Source organism: Corythoichthys intestinalis, chromosome 12 (genome assembly GCF_030265065.1).
Source record: "Corythoichthys intestinalis isolate RoL2023-P3 chromosome 12, ASM3026506v1, whole genome shotgun sequence".
Lineage (NCBI taxonomy): Eukaryota > Metazoa > Chordata > Actinopteri > Syngnathiformes > Syngnathidae > Corythoichthys > Corythoichthys intestinalis.
In genome coordinates, this window is record NC_080406.1 from 44,144,658 (window position 1) to 44,167,542 (window position 22,885).

Consider the following 22,885-nt stretch of genomic DNA (forward strand, 5'->3'; position numbering starts at 1 on the left):
CAGGAAGCATTGTCTCAGGAGTGATTTGTTCGAGGATTCAAGGTAATTATTATATTTTTCATACCATACATGCATTTTGAAACATTTTATTATTATTTGTCAAAATTATTTATTTATTTATTATTTACGTAAAATAAATGCCACCTGCAGGTTTTTTTTTTTTTTTTGCTTTTCACCAAGAATTGAGACTGTTTTACGTGCATATCTATAAAGAATTCAGGGATTTAAGCATTTATTCACAAGAATTTTCAACGGAAAAAGCTCTTTCTTTACATATGATAGCCGCTAATTTCCTTACTGACTAGCCTCATAGTTCGCAATATTTACATAAAATAAATGCTACCTGCACGTTTTTAAATTTTTTTTTTTTTTTTTTTTTTGCTTTTAACCAAGAATCGAGACTGTTTTACATCCATATCTATAAAGAATTCAGGGATTTAAGCATTTATTTACAAAAATTTTCAACGGAAAAAGCTTTCTTTACATTTGGCAGCCGTTAATTTCCTTATCGGCTAGCCTCATAGTTCGCAATATTTACGTAAAATAAATGCTACCGGCACGTTTTTTTTTTGTTGCTTTTAGCCAGGCATCAAGACTGTTTTACGCCCATATCTATAACGAATTCAGAGATTTAAGCATTTATTCACATACATTTTCAACGGAAAAACCTCTTTGTCTGTGTTTCCACTCGGTTAGCTTTGACGGAGATAGGCCCCTTATGTATCGGCCCCGCGTCCCGTGTCCCGTCAATACATTACGAAGTCTATGCCACACAATACACTATAATATTGTGTTCACGCTAGATCCAAATTAAACAATTCACGCTACAAAAAGTAAATATAGTGAGCTGTAATCAGTTCCATGTCAAACAAAAATATCACAAGGGAAATTGATTGATTGATTGATTGAATTTATTTCGAAAACATGCATCACATTATGGATACACAAGAATTCAAACAAAACATAAGATTCGAAAAGGAGTAGGAAGAAGTAAAAAACTTATACGCATCCTACCCCTTTGTCCGCTACATACTCATCAGCATGAATCAGACAAAACAAATACAATTCACAACAGTTCAATAATGCCTAAAGAACAATGGTTGGCATCACTCAACATTTTCTCAACAAAAATACTATAATTCATTTCTATAATTATAGAAATCCTCCATATGGGGACTTTTCATGCTGTTTCCAAGTGTTCATTTCATTGCAAAACTGTGAGTACAGTCAAATCATCAAGTCATTGTTGTTGAAACAATGCCAAATCCTTCTTCTACTAGCAACATTACAGAGCTATTAGAACGATATTGAGTAGCGCTACTCATGCGGAGTAACTGAAGCAGATCATATAAATGTAATCCAATAAAAAGGAGGAAGAAGAATGAGCTTTTGTTTGTTGAGCTGCTGTCAAAAGATGTCATTACTAAGGGTCTTGAACAGAATTATTTATGAATAACCTGGTATTATCACAATTTTCAACTGCTTTTTGACATTTCAGGCAAAATGCATTGTAACCTATTCAAAAAGAACCAAGCTGTAAAGCTTTTCAGTATCAACTCCAGATGTTAGCAAAGATGGATGTTAGCTCAGTCAAATCTTATTACAATTCAGATTCAACTTCTGCATTGGGATAGCTAGAAAATTGAAAAAAATTAAAAAGCCGGAAGAGTTTCCTCTAAAAAGTGTCCTACCCCATTATCCTAATTGACATTGAAAGGTTTTTTGGGAGAGTGATTTTACGAGCATAAAGGGTCAACACAAATCTAATTAATATATTAATAATTTTTTAAAGGATATCACAGATGAAAATGGCCTGAAGATGTCCCTCGGGTGGATATTTTAACAAGATCTAGATCCGGATATATTAAGCATTTAGCACTCAAACACGTGTGATGATGCATGAGTGTCAAGTGGCCTCTTTATTGGGGCGCACAAGGTATTTTATCTACTACTTTCCGTATGCTCTTGAAATGTGTGCCAAAACTGTATAAATTATGTGCAAAGCACGGAAAATAAGACTGTTTTAAGCAATGGGGTAGGTTTTGTCTTAACATTGGTAGGGACGATATAACAGCATAACCAGCAAGTTACACTATTTGCTGTGGATGGAACATTAATAAGACCAAACAGATTGGGTGAACGGGGGTCAGGGTTACATTTATTATGGATAGGCTAAATGATCAATGCAAAATAAATCTGTAACGACTGATACTTTCACGTGTATTGGTCAGGTGATACACCGCTCGACTGAAACCTGTTTTCAAAAACTATAATAGAAACATTTTGAAAACTTCCTGAATAAATGTCTGGATTTGATCAGCAAATTTAAAATGCAATATTTGAACATAACTTAAATTATATTAACGTACACAATAAATACAGTGGTATGAAAAAGTATCTGAACCTTTTGGAATTTCTCATATTTCTGCATAAAACCACCATCAAATGTGATCTGATCTTTGACAAAATCACACAGATGAAAAACTTTTAACTAATGATAGTATGCAAACAATGACAGCTGGAGGAAAATAAGTAAGTGAACCATCACATTTAATATATTGTGCCCCCCCTTTGGCAGCAATAACTTTAACCAGACACTTCCTGTAGCTGCAGATCAGCCTGGCACATCATTCATTCATTCATTCATTTATTTTCCATGCTGCTTATCCTCACAGGGGTCACTAGGGAGGTGCTGGAACCTATCCCAGCTAACTCCGGCCAGTAGGCGGGGTACACCTTGAATCGGTTGCGAGCCAATCGCAAGGCACAATGAGAGAAACAACCATTCACACACACACTCATAGCGATGGAAAATTTGGATTACCATGCAAGTTTTTGGGATGCGGGAGGAAACCGGACTCCCCGGGGAAAACCCACTCAGGCACGGGGAGAACATGCAAACTCCATATAGGAAGGCCGGAGCCTGGAATTGAAACCTTGATCTCAAAACTGCGAGGCGGACGTGCTAACCACTCAGCCACCATGCCATCTTTGATTGCAGGTCTTCAGATAGCTCTTTTGACTCAGCCATGATGCACATGAGACAATGCTTCTTATCAAGACAGTTGTTACCAGGTGTGTGTTTTATAATGGGCAGCGCAGCTTTAAACCACTCATCAGTGATTGGGCACACACACCTGACTTAAATTGTTTGGTAAAAATTGGTTTCAATTGCTCTTTAAGTCTCCTTAGGCAGAGGGTTCACTTACATATGTTTCCCCTTTTGTCATTGTTTGCATGCTAATCCCATTAAAATATGAAAACCTATAAGTGTTTGGGTAGCTTTAGTTAAAGCAGACACTGTTTTTACATCTGTGTGATTTTGACAAAGATCAGGTCACATTTGATGGTGATTTTAATCCAGAAATGTGAGAAATTCCAAAAGGTTCAGATACTTTTTCATACCACTGTACTTGTTGAGAAAAAAAAAAAAAAAAAAAACATTTGTCTTAAGACCAATCAGCATTGTTTGTCTAAATAAATAAGTACAGTATAATTTTTTAAAAATTCTTAGGGTATAACAAAAATAAATATAAATTGAGCCTTCTTTCAGGTAAAATACTACTGATTTTATCCACAAGCACAGCAAAACTCAACAAAAAAATGAAAACTTTTTACCTTGACTATTATTAATGTATGATAACATGGGAAAAATGTCTGCATTGGCTGCAAATAAAATAGTTTTAAATAAAAAATGTAGAAAATAAATCAATACATTTTTAAATCAGTGCAAGTCATCATCCAATCAAACGTGCGTTTTGAGAAGAAAAAATGGAGCGGCACATTTAGCAAGAAAAAAGGGGTAAGTCATAAATGTAAGTCTGAACATAATAAAAAGAATTCACTTAATAATGGTAGGGTCAATTCTCTCCTTACAAGAACGGGAATACAATCTAAATCTAAATGACCTATATAACGGAACTTATTATACGATGCATAGTAATATAAGGTAGTAGTATAAGGACACCTGACATGACAATAGTGGACATTACTTGTAGGCCACACTTGTACGGTATACCACATGTTAATATTATGGCCTACATGATGCAAAATGTGACCACACTTTTTTTACTTGCCCTATAATGGGTTAATATTTTGATCTTTTCATGGTGATGTCAGTATATGCACTAGTGTTTGTTTGTGTGTGTGTGGTAATGTGTGGGAGTCTTTCTGGCTTACTTCTCAGAGTTAGTCATGACTTGTCTTCACTGTTGCAGTGTGGGAAGATGCCATTTTTTTTCTCTCGTTTCACGTTATTTCAAAGCAGGCTGCTATAGAAATTGTGCTTGCAGAAGTGCTGATAGTGCTTTTTCATTTTGATTTTTTATTTTATTTTTTTCAAACTCTTCCACAGACTGAATGAAATCAAGGGAGAACGATGAGGTAGCAGGTGGCTGAGCGACTCATTGAATCTCTCCTCTCATTTCTAGCAAGAAAAGGTTGAGAGAAGATGAGCTGAGAGCCACACTCAAGAGTTTCTTTATGGTTATTTGACAGACGTTAGGCTTGAAAAAAATTTCAATTTTTCTTTTTTTTTTTTTCATGCATGAAGAGCAATTCACGGATACCCTGTGTAACCTAACCTGCAAGTTTTTTCGAGATATGAATTGCTGTTTCAATATCTTTTTTGGAGGTTTGTTTCGTCTTGTGTTTAGGAATTTGAGATATAATCACTGTACGGTAGCAGTGAACTGGTCAAGCTATTGTATACCACAGGTGTCACATTGGGGGCCGTAGGCCAAAATATGGCCCGCCGCATCATTTTGTGTGGCCCGTGAAAGTAAGTTTGAATTCGTAAAATTAGTGAAAAATTAAAATAGGTAAATTGAAAATGCAGGTAGTCCCAGGGTTACGACGTACCGGACTTATGCGATTTCAACTTAACAAAGCTGGTCTCGTCCACTATTTTGTATCCAGTCTTTTTTTTAATAATGTTGACTTTTATTTTGTGATGCATGCTTTTATTTTGGCGGAGGAAGCATAAAGCAGGTAGTACTTCCACACGCGAGTAAAAGCACATGTACACATGAAGAAGAGCGCACGCCCACACCCGGAAAAGTTGCGCAGCTGAGTGAGAGAGAGAGGGGAAAGAAAGCCTGCGCGCACATGTGTTGCTTGTGAAGCATCCACAAAGGCAACACCTGTACATAACACCTTTTGTACTGTTTATTGTGCATTTTCAATTGCGGTTAAATACTTGGGGTGAGTTAATGTGATGGTTTTTGATGACGTGCGGACGCTCACTGATACATGCTAATCGTTTGTGCGGATTGTTATTGCTTTATCAGCAGCTAGTTATACACGCAAATTTAAAATGCTGTGAATGAAGATGAAACTGATTTAATTTTATTTTTCTTTTAGTTTCATTCTGCAAGTGCTGATGTCATGTGTAGCTGAGTAAAGTCAGAAAAGCGCACGAACGTCTGACATCGTCATTTCGGAGCTTAGTTCGCTGTCTAGCTAGGACTTAGATCCAACGTCTAGGCAAGGACGGTATAATGACGTATAATACATGTTTTTGGATAGTTATTTTCGAGATTCGGGGGTATTTAAAGTAGGGCTGTCAAACGATTAAAATTTTTAATCGAGTTAATTACAGCTTAAAAATTAATTAATCGTAATTAATCGCAATTAATCGCAATTCAAACCATCTATAAAATATGCCATATTTTTCTGTAAATTATTGTTGGAATGGAAAGATAAGACGCAAGATGGATATATACATTCAACGTACAGTACATAAGGACTGTATTTGTTTATTATAACAATAAATCAACAAGATGGCATTAACATTTTTAACATTCTGTTAAAGCGATTCATGGATAGAAAGACTTGTAGTTCTTAAAAGAAAAATGTTAGTACAAGTTATAGAAATTTTATATTAAAACCCCTCTTAATGTTTTCGTTTTAATAAAATTTGTAAAATTTTCAATCAAAAAATAAACTAGCAGCCCGCTATTGTTGATGTCAATCATTACTTACACAATGCTCATGGGTGCTGAAGCCTATAAAATCAGTCGCACCCAAGCGCCAGCAGAGGGCGGCAAAACTCCATAAAACACAATTAACAAGTGAGCGTTTCACTGTACCGTCATTTAAATCTGTCTGAGCGGGACATCTGCGTTAATTGCGTCAAATATTTTAACGTGATTAATTTTTTAAAAATTAATTAACGCCCATTAACGCGTTAATTTTGACAGCCCTAATTTAAAGCATTATTTCCAATTTAGGCGGAAATTCAGGTTACGCCGCCAGCATAGGAACAGAACTCGTTTGTAACCCGGGGACTACCTGTCGTCAAATTAAAAAGTAAGGTATATCATGTGTATAATCTTCAAGGTTGTGGCTAAAATAAATTTATCTAAACTTTCTGTAGGCCAGAAATTGGAGATTATAATATACAGTGTTGTCTTTTCTTTTCTAATATCATCCATTTAAATAATAAAAGAGAGAGAAATTTACTGTTTTTTCCTGGGTTTTTAATTAAATGTCCAAATTAAAAGAGCTTGATTACCATTTCCCCTCATTTTTTAAATTAAAATTTGCAAATGAAATACAATGAATTAAAAAAAAGAAAATTAATAACTTTTTTAAATTTTACGAGTTTCAATTAGAACAAACCAAATATTAAAAATAAATAACAAAGAAAATATTTACTGTTTCCTTATTTTCATTATTACTGTTATTTCAAAAAGAGAAATACAGTACAGTAACATTAAAAAACAAAGTAACAAAAACTTTTATTAGGAGGATCAAAAAGAGTATTTGGAAAATTTTGAGTTTAACAACGTCATTGTCAAATGATTAACTGACTATCAATCTAGATTTTTTTCTATTGATAACTGATTAGTTGTCGATGAGTCAGGCCTAGTTTCACCGCCAGTGACGGTGCTAGACGTCCAATCCAATTTTACTGGGAGAAGTCAAAATAAATTGGTTGTCTAGCGTCATTGTAGAGAATTTTGCCTCTGACTGTTGTTGCAGTAGATTATTTCATTTTACACCGTCAATGGAACCCAAATGAGTAAAACATTTTGTATGTGTTACTCGACACAATGGTGTTCGACGAAACCTTAGCGACGATGTGGCCCACAACAAAGAGGAGTTTGACATGCCTGAAGTATACAGACGCCCTTGATGACATCAGACTACATAAGATGCTGTTGTTTTTTCACAACATTTGGAATCCGCTGTGTAATTCCTGCATAATCATGCTATAAAAAACATCCAGCCAGCATCTGAAAAACACAACAATACCTCTTAGAAAAAGCACTCTCAATTTGGCTCGCACCCAAGATCGTTTTCAAATTGACTCACTAATATCTTCCTATAATAGGCTATAATGCGTTACATTAGCTTGAAATATTAACATTATTACTCTTGCCGGATCTGGGTTACACGGAGGTGAACGCTGAAAATAATGAGTATATAAAATGTTCTTAAAATAAAAGCACCACATGGACCACACAAGACAAAATCCTTTCTTTGCTTACTCTTCTTCTGGAAGCGTTGACACAAGCAAGTATGATAAGAGCATGTGGCTGCAATGTCAGCACACAGCGAGTGCAAACAGAACCAAAAGGAAACAATGTGGGTAAATATCTGCCAGAAATAAGAAAACCTTAAAAAACTGATGTCAGAGACTGCTAAAAAATGTTTCGAAATATTTTTCTGGTGTGAAGTTACACAGTTAAACTGGTACGTTGTACTTATATTTATTTATTTTGCTGCTAAATTGTTTTCAGAATGGCATATTCATCATATGTGTGCTAGACATGTGCCGATTACCGGTTTCAGGGTATACTGTGGTGTGAATACGTCAAGTTTTCAAAACCGCAAAAATTTTCTGACATACCGTCCCTACGGCGTTAGCTATTTTTCTATGTCCCAAAAATGCATGGAGAAATTCCTCACTTGCAGCTGCAAGGCTCAACAATCCCCTACTGGTTGTTGCTCAGTGTCAGAGAGTCAGCTGTGCTACACGATGGCTGGAGGAGGTGAACCTGCTGAACTTTTTCCCCTATCGAAGAAAACGAAATCGCTGGTATGGGAATACTTCGACTACAGAAAAATTACAGACGGGACATGTAAAACATGTTTGTGGAGGGTGGCTGCTGAGGAGGCAATACCTCCAATATGATTTCGCATTTATACAAAACTTAAGGTTAGTAAACACTGTCATGAACGTTTCCCACCAGCTAGGAGAGTTAACGCCAGCGTGTTTAGTGTGTCTAGCATTTATTTTAATTTTATTTAGAACGTTTTGGTGTTTTTAATCAATTGATTAGCTTTTTATTTTAACATTATACTAATGTTCCAATTTGCTAATATGTTTTGAAAAAGAAAAATCCTATTCAATGGAAAAAAAAGTTGTTGTTTTTTTCAGAATCTCATGCCAGCACATGCCTGTCTGCCATCATTGTTGAGTTTGTTTTAGAGGACAGTGTCATGCAACAAAAATGACAACAACAACAACAACAAAACTGTAACAGTTTAACCGTTTCACTACCATTGACAATGATAAATGTCCAATCATGTGGCTTCTTCCTTCTTTAAATGTAACTAGTTTATTACTATTTGATATCCAACCCATTTGAACTGAAAGCAACTGAACCATTGTTCATTCACTGCTACCCATCCCAGTTCAAATGGATTGGATGTCTATCACCCTCAATGGCAGCCAAAGAGTTAACTTCACATCTCTACAACTAAGTACTAAAATAGTTCTCAGTCACTAAAATAGTTCTCAGTCTTTCTGCGTGTTTTCAGCAATTATCTTAAAGTGGCACTAAGGTCTTGTTTTTTTTACATTATTTTTTATAACCCTTTTACCAGGTTTGCACAACAATTTGACTTGAAATTGCCCAGAATGCCATTTTTCAAGCTATTTAGTTGGTCATCTTTGCTTGGGTTTCTGCAAAAGTTAAATCCTCATTAACATGCAGCTGATGCGATTTAACTTGAACATTCAAATTACGGCCAAAGCATGTGGTTACAATCGTTCTTCAGTGACACCACGCTTCTCTATTTCACAATTGTACAAAAATAAGCATTCATTCACTTCACAAACCCGCTTCAGCGGGGTCCCATGTGTGAAAACAGTCGTATTTCAATCAAAAGGCAAAATCTTGCTGGTCCTAAAATGCTTTGATATTCCTTCAATATTTCTACTTAAAGATAACATTCACCCAATTAACAACAACACATTAAAATAAAAGCAAATCGAGGACTAAGTGAGAAAACCGTGCAACCAAGGAAACTGCCTCTCCTTTGGTTGGACGTGGGGTGGAAGTTGCTGGGGAAAAAACACGACAAAGACAGGAATTGGTTATATGACAAAAGTATTGCCTATAAACTAGTTTGTCACAAGTAGACATCTCATCCATTTGAAATGGGAAGGACAGCAGCAAATAAACCATTGTTGTTTTCGTCACCGGTGACGATATATGAAAATATTTCGTCAATGAATACTTTTTTTCGTGACGATGATGAGACGATAACGAGCTAAAAACATGTTTGGGACACTAAAACATAAATATACTACGCCAGTTTTCGTCTGACGAGACGAGAACGAGATGAAAATGTGCAATAGTTTCCGTTACATGTTCATAATGTGTGTTAGCCTGTATCCTAGCAGTGTCTGGTGTGTCACTAGTGACAGTGTCGTCTCCAGTCACTCCAGCTTGCACACACGGTAAGATTTGTTTTCCTGTCTTGGATAGAGAGAATATACAATGTTGCTTTAGCCTTTAAAGATCTGTGCTGAGTGATCATCACACTCTAAATGCAACTCATAGCATTAGCACAGCATTCGCGAGAGCTTAAGACGGGGGTCAGCAACACCTGTTTTGAGAGCCGCATGTGGCTCTTTAGTGCTGTCCTAGTGGCTCCCTGGAGCATTTTAAAAACTGTTTGAAAATGGAAAAAGATGGTTCAGGGAAATAATTTTTTTGTTTTTATATGGTTTCTGTAGGTGGACAAAAATGACAGAAACATTCTTAATGTTTTCCAATGCTGTAAAAATGTGTAGAATAAATATTAAATTTCAACATTCCTGTCAACGAAGATTTGCGTCATACCCTGCGACACACATTTCTATCAGCAGGGTGGGGTGCCAGGCAGGTGGCTATCATAAACAAACCGGCAGCCGAGTACCCAGTTGGGAGTGAGAGAAAAAGTGCGATTCCATTACTTCTGTAAAACTTAGAGGAGCGCAAAAATAGCTTTAAGAAGTGGATTGCATCACCAAACTCCATTACTGCTGCATGTGTTGTTGCAACCCGGGAGATAATAAAGTGTGGGAAACCGTTCACAGATGGTGAATACATGATGGAGACATTCATCAACATATCAGAACACCTATTTGCGGACTTAAAAAACAAAACTGAGATAATGAAGAAAATCAAAGACATGCGCAGATAAGCGGCATGTTATACATGCTACATTTTGTTGTTTTCCGAAACCTCAAGATAAAAATGACATCAAAAATCGGATTTCTTCATTGCATTACTATAATTTAATAAACACAAAGAAACAATTCATTAATATTGTAATGAAGTTAAACTTGAGGTGGCATCATACTGTACAACAGAGTAGTCACGTGGAGCATTGGATGCACTGCAGGGAAAATAAACATTAAATCATGAAGGCTCATTATGTATTTTTAGACTTAGTCATTTTGATAGTCGGCTAATATAGATACTAATATAGTACAGATACATACATCATGTGTTGCCTTCATTATTAGGGTTATTTAAGGCTTTTAATTTTTTGCAGCTTGGGACATTGTTTTTTGTTTTGTTTTATTGGTCCAATATGGCTCTTTCAACATTTCGGGTTGCTGACCCCTAGTTTCATGAGACGCTCGCCATTAGCATTAGGCTAATGCTAACTAATTTTACAGAGAAAAACATTTAGTAAACGATGACTACTACAAGACTTAGTTTTCTTTAACAATAAAACTAGAGGAAGACAAACACATTGGAGATGACTACAAAATGACTAATAAGTTTTATCCTCCATAGGACTAAAAAGAAAATTAAACAGGCAGCCAAAAACAACACTGAAATGAACATTTGCTAATCTATCCGTAAAAAAATTATTTTGAATTCACAGCAGAAGGATGAAAAGATCATTTATAGCCGTTACTATGGCAGCCATTGAGTTAACTTTACTTCTCCACAATTGAGCATTTAAGTTGTTCTGTCTTTTGGCATGACTTCAGCAATTTATATTAAAAACCAGTATAATTTAGTAACCCGAGGTTGAATAGACACGTGAAATAAATAGTCTTATACATAAGTAGCATGACTTGGAGAGGTCAAAGTTCACACATAAATTTAAGACTGATAATACGCCACATGAGACAGCTTTATAACTTGCCCCTCACCCTTTGAACTCAGTTGAGGATAGAAATGGATGGAAGGAGTGATAGCCTCCCCACACATACGTACATATCCACTTGCACACACAGTACTGAGGCGGAATTCAATACACTTGTGCTTTTTACACGAGAGCTTCAATCAATCCACTGTCCGTATTTAATATCAACAGTGCATTAAGGCACTCAGTGAGAAGGCGCAGCTTCCTGCATGGGACTCGCCAATCCCGCTGCTGGTTTTCCAGCACTTTCTCCTCCCCGTCTGCCTTGTTGAGGGTGCTCTGCAGCATCCTTTTCTCATGAATCAACCTCCTCCTCTAATCTTTGTAGAAATAAAAGCCCAACTCCCACCCTGCCGCCACTCCAAAATATAACACCGCAAACAACGCACATTCTCTTGGGTTCTTAATGAATTATTCACAGAGCTCGCCAAAATTCACCCTTTTCTTTCCAGCGCAAGGAATAATCACTGCAGTCAGCTCTGAAATGCATCGTGCTATAAATACACCTACTGTATAACCCCAGTGCTAGCACGCACATCAGCACCAGCCCCCTCCTCTTGCTCCACACAACACCCCCCCCCTCCCCCGATGAAAAGCACGTCAACTATAAGAACAGTACTGCAGGGTCCCTCTTGTGTGCACTTTGTATGCAAGGGAGGGACACCAGTTATGTCATCGCCTGCACAGCGTTTATGTGTGCTCGCTGATGCAACAGCAAGGCAGCTATTCAGTGACATGCTCTCTAGGTGTTTGGATCACATGTGCATGCTGGTGGGAGCTTCCCAAAACTGCACTCGCGTCAGTTTAGCCAGATGCGCGCCCATGGAAATGGATGACAAACAAGCTGTGAAACATTCAACGTTCTTTTGTCGAAGAGAACTTTCACAAACGTTCCAAAGGGTAAAATGTTGCACAATTCAACATAAATTGTAGCAGAGAATGGCACGGTGTCAACACAGTGTGTGTGTGTGAATGTAAATAAAGAGGGCGTGGAGGACAGAAGCACGGCCCGGCTAAGGCAAACAAAGCTTAGTCATGCACCCACCTTACACAGCTGAAAGTTTTCTGACACGAGAGTCTCTTGCACGTCGATCTCTTTGGGGGTGGGCGCCGCTGTGGGGGTCCCGGCGGCGCTGCCACACGACGGCGATCCCATAGTCCCGCCACCCGGAGAGGAGGTGGTCAAGCCGTCCAACACCTTACGAAACTTCTTCATTTCTGACGTCTCTGTCTTGCGCTAATATGGAAAAGAGTATGAAATGTGGCTCTTCGCAGACACTTAGATGAGAAGCTCTGCTGCTGCAGATGTATCAGGCTGTGCAGCCCACTCTCTCCTCAGCTGTGTTTAAGTGAAATTTAAAAAGTCACACGGGCACCTCATCCTGACAGAATGAATGTGTCTGGAGCGCTCAAACTTCTTTAGATCCTAAAGAAGGATCCGCGCGGGTTGGACAAACATCCCACACGTCAGCAACAGTCACGGAGACGAGTCGCAGCCATGCTCTGATGAGAGTGGAAAACAAAAAGAACTTGGTGCAGGCAGGTTCCACTCCTTTAAAAAACAAACCAAAAAAAACACTTTTCACGGTGCAGGAGCAGCAAGAGCCCACAAATTCCAAAGACGGAGAGACACAAAGATACAGATGAATGCTGGATGTTTGTTCGAGGGTGGATGTGATTGCTTGTCGCCCAGACACACATGCAGAGACTGGAGCTGTCCACGGTGCTGAAAACACTCAGCAAGCCTAGCCCCACCTCCTTTTTTCCCTGCCTCGGTCTTGCTCTGCCTATCGCTCTCTCTCTAGCTTTTGCTCTCTTGCGCTTCAATAGCAAATGAAAATTTCAGCAGAATAACATGGTGGCTGCTTGCAGGTCAAGTGAAACGTCAAACAAGTTTTTAATGTTCAACATTTCAGGAAGCTCCAATATTAAGACGTGTGAATGTCTAATCTGTTTTTGCAGATTATTAACTGGAAAAAAAAGCAGGGAGCTTGTTCAATTTGACAAAGAAAGCATACAAAAATATGAAGTTCAATGAATTAAACTTTTTGGAGAAAAAAATGAAACTCACCTTATTGACGACAATGTATCTTTATTTGCGTTATCTTTTAGGATATTGTTATTATTATTATTATTATTGTTGTTATGCACTACTCTATACAGTAGTAGACTTTTTTGTTTGTTTTTTTGTAGTACCTTATAGTACCTCACAGTATCTTATTCTTTACTTTATTCTTTTTTTTATTTCTTTTATTAGGAGAAAGCAGCGGGGGGAACAGAAGGGGGAAGGGGGCAATTCGGGAACAGAAGAAAAGAGGGAGAGAGAGACAGAAGAAGCACAAACAACGACAAGAAATGCATTGAACGCCTACACTAACTAACTATGAATATGTTGGTGCTATCGTTAGCTAGTTGTATTTCCGGTTGACAGCATGTGGGGGCCTGATAACCAAGGAAAGAGGGGGGGTGGTCTGAGAGATAAGTGATTGGGAGGGGTGGAGTGTACACAAATCAGCCATGTGGTCTAGAACCCAGTATTTATGTGAATCCCTTGTGAGTGTGAGTAGGTTGGCATCCTATTCTATGCTGTCCATCCATCCATCCATTATCTTCCGCTTAGTCCGGGGTCAGGTCGTGGGGGCAGCAGCTTTAGCAGGGAATCCCAGAATTCCCTCTCCCCAGCCACTTCAGCCAGCTCCTCCTGCGGGATTCCAAGGCATTCCTAGGCCAGCCGAGCAACATAGTCTCTCCAGCGTGTCCTGTGTCGACCCCGGGGCCTCCCGACGGTGGGACATGCTCGGAACACCTCCCCAGGGAGGCGTCCAGGAGGCATCCGAACCAGATGCCCGAGCCACCTCAACTGGCTCCTCTCAACGCGGAAGAGTAGCTCTCTAAAGGAGAGCCCGGCCACCCTGCGGAGGAAACTCATTTCGGCCGCTTGTATCCGGGATCTTGTTCTTTCGGTCACGACCCACAGCTCGTGTCCATAGGTGAGGGCAGGAACGTAGATCGACCGGTAAATCGAGAGCTTCGCCTTTTGGCTCAGCTCTTTCTTCACCACAACGGACCGGTGCAGAGTTCGCATCACTGCAGACGCTGCACCGATCCGCCTGTCAATCTCCTGCTCCCTCCTACCCTCACTCGTGAACAAGACCCCAAGATGCTTGAACTCCTCCACTTGGGGCAGGATCTCATCCCCGACCCGGAGAGGGCATGCCACCCTTTTCCGGCTGAGGACCATGGTCTCGGATTTGGAGGTGCTGATCTTCATCCCAACCGCTTCACACTCGGCTGCGAACCGCCCCAGTGAGAGCTGGAGGTCACGGCTTGATGAAGCCAACAGCACCATATCATCTGCAAATTCTATCTGCATTCTATGCTGTCTCATCATTAATCCTGACACCGAGGTTCTCTACTTTAGTGTGTCTATTTTCACCTAGTCATGCGTGAGTGCCATCTAACATGTGATAGTCCTGCAGATGAATGGAAATGCCGGGTGGGTGCCACCTGGGCAGCGCAGCCCATCCCTCCTCCCGCAGCCCAGCAAAGGGGCCATCCTCATCCACCAGGGATCCAGTGTGGTCCCTGAGGCCATTCGCACCCCCATCAACCAGCCTTCAGCCATCCTCATCCCCCAGGGATCCAGTGTGGTCCCCCAGGCCATCCACACCCCCATCAACCGGCCTTCAGGGATAGGATAAGGGGGATGCGCCACCACCCCCGACGCCCACCACCACCCACGCATGCTTTTATTTTGGCGCAGGAAGCGTAGAGCAGGTAGTACTTCCGCATGCAAGTAAGAGCGTATGTACACACGAAGAAGAATGTATTTGCACACATAGAAAAGCGCACGCGCACAAACGAGGGAGAATGCATTTGCTCCCATGAAGAATTCGCGCAGCCGCGTGAGAGAGAGAGGGGAAAGATTACAGCTTAGCTCGCTGTCTAGCTAAGACTTAGCTCTAACATCTTGGAAGAACAGTGCAAGCACGTATAATACATGGTTTTCGATAGTTATTTTGAGATTTAGAGAGTATTTAGGGATACTTAAAGGGTTAATTACGACTCACGCGGAAATTCGGATTACGTCCCCAGTGTAGGAACGGAACTCGTTCGGAACCCGGGGACTACCTGTACTCCAAACCAGACTGTGTCAAACTCATCTTTGCCAAGGGCAAAAACGTAATTATGGTTTCCTTCGGAGTTGCCGTGAATAAGAGACTAATCAACAACTAATGGATTATCAAATAAAACAAAAACTACTATATTTTGAATCAATCGATCGAGTCAGTTAGAGACATTATTGATCTAAAAATGATCTTTTCTGAGCCCTTCAATACCAAATATTCTTACATTTTTCATTGTTATTTTTCTCTATTATTTTTGTATTTAAAAAAAAAAAAAGAAAAACATTTTTTTTTTTTTTTGTAAAATATTTTTATACATTTACATTTTTCAATAGAAAAACTAAAAAGATTAAAAATAACATGTTTTCTTTATTTTTCTTTTTAATTTGGTTGCTTTTTAATTATGCAAAAACAAAAAAAGGGAAAAGTGTGTAATTATTCTCTTTATTTTAAATTGAAAAAAAAAAAAAAAACATTGGGGTGCAGGGACAATAAATATCCTCTGATTTCTGTAGTTCCCAATCATTCATTTTGGACTACAACTTTTTTAAATTAAATTTCACTTTAGAGTCAAAACATTAGGTCGATACACATGATTAAATTTACTGGCCAAATCAGGTCCCTGTGTACACTTGAGCACTATACTACATAATCCAATCCAGTTGTTTTAAAGAAAGACATTTCAAATGTCCTGAAACCTCTCTCACGCTCTCTCTACATCCATGTGGTAACAAACATAAAAAAATATTTGTTTTTAGCCTGTTTGTCTTTCAGTTCACTGGTTGTGTTTGAGCTCTATGAAGCCCAAAGCCTGCCTCTTGAGCATTTTTAAAACATTTAAATATTTCATAGTGTACTGGCAACGCATGACCTATGTTAGGAAATGTGAGTGTAGCACAACTATTAACACGTCACGTTGCTGCAAAGGCTAAAAGAACATGCCAACTAAAAGCCTTCCAAACTGAAGAGATTCTCTGAAGATTACCCCAAAGGAATATGTTCAACTATAAACACATTTGTATAGTTATACACTTTTTATGTATTTCTCATATTCTTCAACTTAACAAGTGATTGAGTCTGACCTATTTAATATAGGATACATTTTAAATTCTGACTTGTGAAGAAGGAAAAATAACTTAAGTAGTAAAAGTCAAGGTTCTGTAAAATTGCCCTGTGGGTCGATTAGTTTTATAATTGTGGTAAATGAGACATTCAGCATGGTCAGGCCGGTTTAAGACCATTCTTAATATTTTAAAAGAAAGTCATTAAAGGTATCAGAAAGCCCACATGAGTGGTTTTTGCACATAGTTCTCCATTAACAAGGCCACAAACATACTTCAGACTATTTTCTATTTTCCTTTATGTTGTGAGTGAGAATTGTTTTCCAAGTACACTCAGATGAGAGAAGAAGATGCTTCCGAGCTTTTGTTTTTATTCTATTTATACTTTGGGTAGTACTTACATTTTAAGTGACAGTCCCTTGATAAAAAGTGCAAGGCTATTGATATAAATTGGACAAATGACAACGTCCCTGCATGACTTAAGACCAATCTAAAAGGTTAAAACGAATGAGATGCATAAATATTAATGCACAGCGTGTGAATGAATACATTAGCCACATTTATTGCTATACCACTGGGTATAAAATGTCATAATATACTATGTGAAAAAATATATATATATTCAAGAGAAATCAGGTATCATAATTACCTTATCTTAATGCCCAGGGCGAGTGGTATCACATAAGCTTTTACATCACCAGTAGCCACTGCCCTGTGGCAACGTTTGATGTCCTCTGTTCTAAGCATAACACATATGCGCAATGTGCCCGCTTTTACATTTTGATTCTGTGATGATTATTAAAAAGTCAACTCTGACAAGTTCATATTGAACCAAAAGCCATCTCAAGCAAAGTTTTTAACCGTATTTTAGGTTGCCCTGTTTGTAAAAATTGCAGCACCCTTAGTTTAAGTAGTCTACAGATTACTGACCTCTGGCAACTCGGATGCAGACTGATCTCGTAATCAGCTAGACTTGCATCGTAAATAGAGAAAAAACAATTACTGCTAGGGGCTGAAAAATGGAAATTTCAGGTTACGACATGCCTCAATGGGAAAATATTGCCTCTTGTCACAAAAGACATTTCAGAATACAGTGGGGCAAATAAGTATTTAGTCAACCACGATTTGTGCAAGTTCTCCAACTTGAAAAGATTAGAGTGGCCTGTAATTGTCAACATGGGTAAACCTCAACCATGAGAGACAGAATGTGGAAAAAACAAACAGAAAATCACATTGTTTGATTTTTAAATAATTTATTTCCAAATTAGAGTGGAAAATAAGTATTCGGGCACCTACAAACAAGCAAGATTTCTGGCTGTCAAAGAGGTCTAACTTCTTCTAACGAGGTCTAACAAGGCTCCACTCGTTACCTGTATTAATTGCACCTGTTTTCACTCATTATCGGTATGAGACACCTGTCCACAATCTCAGTCAGTTACACTCCAAACTCCACTATGGCCAAGACCAAAGAGCTGTCGAAGAACACCAGAGACAAAATTGTCGACCTGCACCAGGCTGGGAATACTGAATCTGCAATAGGTAAAATGCTTGGTGTAAAGAAATCTACTGTGGAAGCAATTATTAGAAAATGGAAGACCAAAGAGCTGTCGAAGGACACCAGAGACATAATTGTAGACCTGCACCAGGCTGGGAAGACTGCATCTGCACTAGGTAAAACGCTTGGTGTAAAGAAATCAACTGTGGGAGCAATTATTAGAAAATGGAAGACATACAAGACCACTGATAATCTCCCTCGATCTGGGGCTCCATGCAAGATCTCACCCTGTGGTGTCAAAATCATAACAAGAACGTTGAGCAAAAATCCCAGAATCACACGGGGGGACCTAGTGAATGACCTACAGAGAGCTGGGACCACAGTAACAAAAGCTACTATCAGTAACACAATGCGCCGCCAGGGACTCAAATCCTGCACTGCCAGATGTATCCCCCTGCTGAAGAAAGTACACGCCCAGGCCTGTCTGCAGTTTGCTAGAGAGCATTTGGATGATCCAGAAGAGGACTGGGAGAATGTGGTATGGTCAGAAACCAAAATTGGACTTTTTGGTAGCAACACAGGTTCTCGTGTTTGGAGGAGAAAGAATACTGAATTGCATCCGAAGAACACCATACCCACTGTGAAGCATGGGCGTGGAAACATCATGCTTTGGGGCTGTTTTTCTGCAAAGGGACCGGGACGACTGATCTGTGTAAAGGAAAAAATGAATGGGGCCATGTATCGAGAGATTTTGAGTGAAAATCTCCTTCCATCAGCTAGGGCATTGAAGATGAGACGTGGCTGGGTCTTTCAGCATGACAGTGATCCCAAATACACAGCCAGGGCAACAAAGGAGTGGCTTCGTAAGAAGCATTTCAAGGTCCTGGAGTGGCCTAGCCAGTCTCCAGATCTCAACCCCATAGAAAATCTGTGGAGGGAATTGAAAGTCCGTGTTGCCCAACGACAGCCCCAAAACATCACTGCTCTAGAGGAGATCTGCATGGAGGAATGGGCCAAAATACCAGCAACAGTGTGTGAAAAGCTTGTGAAGAGTTACAGAAAACGTTTGGCCTCCGTTATTGCCAACAAAGGGTACATAACAAAGTATTGAGATTGGCTTTTGGTATTGACCAAATAATTATTTTCCACCATGATTTGTAAATAAATTCATTAAAAATCAAACAATGTGATTTTCAGTTTTTTTTTTTTTTTCCACATTCTGTCTCTCATGGTTGAGGTTTACCCATGTTGACAATTACAGGCCTATCTAATATTTTCAAGTGGGAGAACTTGCACAATTAGTGGTTGACTAAATACTTATTTGCCCCACTGTACGAGGCAAAAATACAATACAGAAGGGTAGAAGATATGTACAGTCATGTGAAAAAATTGGGACACCCTATGGAAGCCTGTGTGTTTTCTAACATATTTGGTCATATGGATAGTTAATATTAATTTGACCAATCTTGAGAGACTCAGATAATAAAAATAGACAGATAGTAAAAAAATAATTTTAAATTAATGGAATTTCTGTTGAGGAATAAATTAGGACACCCCCGTATTCAATCTCACTTAAAATGGCTAAAATCACACAAAGACGTATCACATCAGGTGCACGTGATTAGAACATCATTACCCAGTGTTTTGAAGGAGGCTTGCCTTATTTAAACCTCACATTTAGTTTGGTGTGCACCATGTTGAGATCAAAGGAGCAGTCTGAGGCCTTCAGAAAGAAGATTGTAGACACTTATGAGACTACTAAGTAATTTCAAAAGATTTCAAAATAATAATAAAATCCACCATTCCACTGTCAGTAAAATGGTCTACAAGTGGAGGACATTCAAAACAACTGCCAACATGCCTAGGTCTGGCCATCCAAGCAAGATCACCCCGAGAGCAGACCGCAAGATGCTAAAAAGAAGTGTCCAAAAATCCTAGAATGTCATCACGGGACCTACAGCAGGCTCTTGCTACTGTTGATGTGAAAGTGCATGCCTCTACAATCAGAAAGAGACTTCACAAGTTTAACCTCCATGGGAGGTGTGCAAGGAGGAAACCTTTGCTCTCCAAGGAGAACATGAAGGCCAGACTGACGTTTGCCTGAGTGAATGTAGACAAAGACCAGGACCTCTGGAATAATCTTTGGACAGATGAATATAAAATTGAATTATTTGGCCACCAGAACAGAGGACATGTTTGGTGTAAACCCAATACAGCATTCCAGAAAAAGAACCTCATACCAAATGTAAAGCATGAAGGTGGAAGTGTCATGGTTTGGGGATGCTTCACTACAGCAGGACCTGGCCACCTCACCATCATAGATTCCACCATGAATTCTATCGTGTATCAGAAGGTGCTTGAGGAACATGTTAGATCATCTGTGAAAAAAATCAATGAGATGCTGTGGGGTGACATGAAACGGGCTGTACATGCATGAAACCCCTCAAATATTTCACAGCTGAAAGTATTCTGCGTTGAGGAGTGGGGCAAACTTTCTTCAGACCGATGCCAAAGACTGGTAGATGGCAACAAAAAGCCTCTCACTGAAGTTATTTCAGCCAAAGGGGGTAACACTAGCTATTAGTTGGAGGGGTGTCCTGAGTGTAATAAGTAAAGCAATGTTAATTTTTGTTGTTTACCTGCAATTAAAACACTTTATTTTGCAGCAATAAGGAAAAACCAAGATCAGATATTGATACGTGAACATTTCTTAATAAAGAACCAAATGTTTAATGGGGTGTTCTAATTTTTTCATATGACTGTATGTACTTCCTACTTTTAAATCATGCCATAAGATCCTGCTGCCCTACAGACAAGTTTCTGACTTCCACCTTACTTCCTTATGTCTGCCTACCACTTCCGTTTCCAATTTTTTTACCATTGACTTCAATGGCGCTGGAGTGGCATTACTCACTAAAAACCCTGAAAAATCACAATTTGGAAATACCGCATCTTTTGCCATTTCGACATGGGAAGACAAAATAAAGAAGTGGCTGAGGTAAAATATTATCGTATTTTATTGACACTATGGCAGTGGATGGAAACGCCATCAGGAAGCTCAGAGGCATTCCAGTACCTCCGCAGCCACGAAGTTCGCTGTGTCCTCATACACGATCACAGGAATTTTGTCTTCATGGAGGCGGATGTAAAACCAAACTAGTGCCTCAATGCTCCTTACCACAAACCATGGGTGCTGCTATCACCATAGGGAGACGTCCATACTGCAAACTGTCCCGCAGGTCCTGGGAGTTCGTGTAGTCATGCTGCTGCTGTCTTATGGAAGGCATGTGCTCAGAAAATATGAAACCTAAAATTATGATATGATTATGTTATGATGATGATTGTAATCATGATCTTTAATATCATTTACTACAACTATTGCTGCTAGCCTATTGCTAATCAGTACGTGTTGGATGGCATGAATAAAAGAAGGCGTTACAAGTTTTTTGTTCGTTTGTTTACAGGTGGAAAATGCTGTCAGGCAAGGGAATATAAATTGATGCGCCTCACAGCAACACTTACTGTACGTTGATGGACATACCGTATTGGCCCGAATATAAGACGGCCCTGATTATAAGACGACCCCCTCTTTTTCAAGACTCAAGTTTGAAAAAAGACTTTTTGAACACCAAATGAATTTTTATACAGAAAATAATTACAGTACATCTGAAACAAATGATTATAACAATATATTTGAGAGAAAAAGCATGTTATTTTGCCTCATTCAAATCTTAATATCTCAAAATTTAAATATGTAAACTAAAGTGCAACCACATTCGTAAATGAATGGCGTGTGACCTCGGGGAACATGCTTTTTTTTTTTTTTTTTTTTTTTTTTCCGTACTAGAATAAAGTGTACTTGCACATCCACTCAGTGGGTGGCAGTGGCGCTCTCATTTTCAAAGTGCGCGCAGTCTTTTTGAAGTAAGCAAGAGCACACGGAAGAGACTCATGAATGAAGAGCTGGAAAGCTGTGCGCCGTTTTTGAAAGCCGTTTTCCGGCCAGACTCACGCAGTGACTCACTATCTTCTACGGTTCTCACGTGTCCGCCTGAAAAGTGCCATTTTCGGCTTGGGATCGTCACGACGACCGCCCTCACCTACGGTTCTCCCTCGGCCGCCGAGAATGCGCTTTTTTCGGGCCGTTTGCCTTTTGGCTTTGACATTTAATACAGTGGTAAACGAGGAAAGACCACTGTTTACTGTGTCTAAAAATGATTATAGCGGACAGCCAGAAGCCAAATCAATTAAGACGCCACTTAAAGACATTAGACCCCAATCTCATTGATAAGCTGCTTGGTTGTTTTTCAGCGAAAACGTGCCGAATATTGGAAACAATCGTCCCGCTTTGTCAGTGTTATATCAGTAAACCGGTGAGCGCTGTTAGCATGCTCAGTGCAATATGGTAATGGTAATACTTATATAGAACCCCACGTCATTGCAAACTGGAGGTGATACTGGGAGCAGCGAAAATAAAAACTGTCCTTCTGTCCAAAGACACTGTTTTATTCTTCTATTCAGTTTTGTTTTTTCGGTCTTTTTTTTTTTTTTTTTTTTTTGGTATATTGTCCTCATGAGTTAATGTTTCTAATCAATTTGAATTTGTTAGTATTTACTGATTTTATTTTTCAGTTTCAAATGGTCAAAAATGTACCTTGAGTGTATTTTTACAGTTTGGATGTGATTTTTTTTTTTTTAATTCAGGCAAATTGATGCGTGTTAAGTCTTTTCTTTTACAAACAAAACAATGTTAATAAAGTTATACTTTATAAGTTGATCTCTTATTTTCTCTAATAGAAAAAAAGGGTACAATGTGAGGC

General features: G+C 39.0%; 1 protein-coding gene across 1 annotated transcript in view; it reads right to left on the reverse strand.

Annotated features, from left to right (window-relative positions):
- LOC130926797 (syntaxin-binding protein 5-like) overlaps positions 1–13,091 on the reverse strand; it is a 177,460-nt gene extending 164,369 nt beyond the window's left edge. The window contains exon 1 of the mRNA XM_057852032.1: positions 12,428–13,091. Coding sequence (XP_057708015.1) covers positions 12,428–12,598 — 171 coding nt within the window. The 5' untranslated portion in view covers positions 12,599–13,091. The remainder of the gene's footprint in view (positions 1–12,427) is intronic.
- Between the last annotated feature and the right edge of the window lie 9,794 nt (positions 13,092–22,885).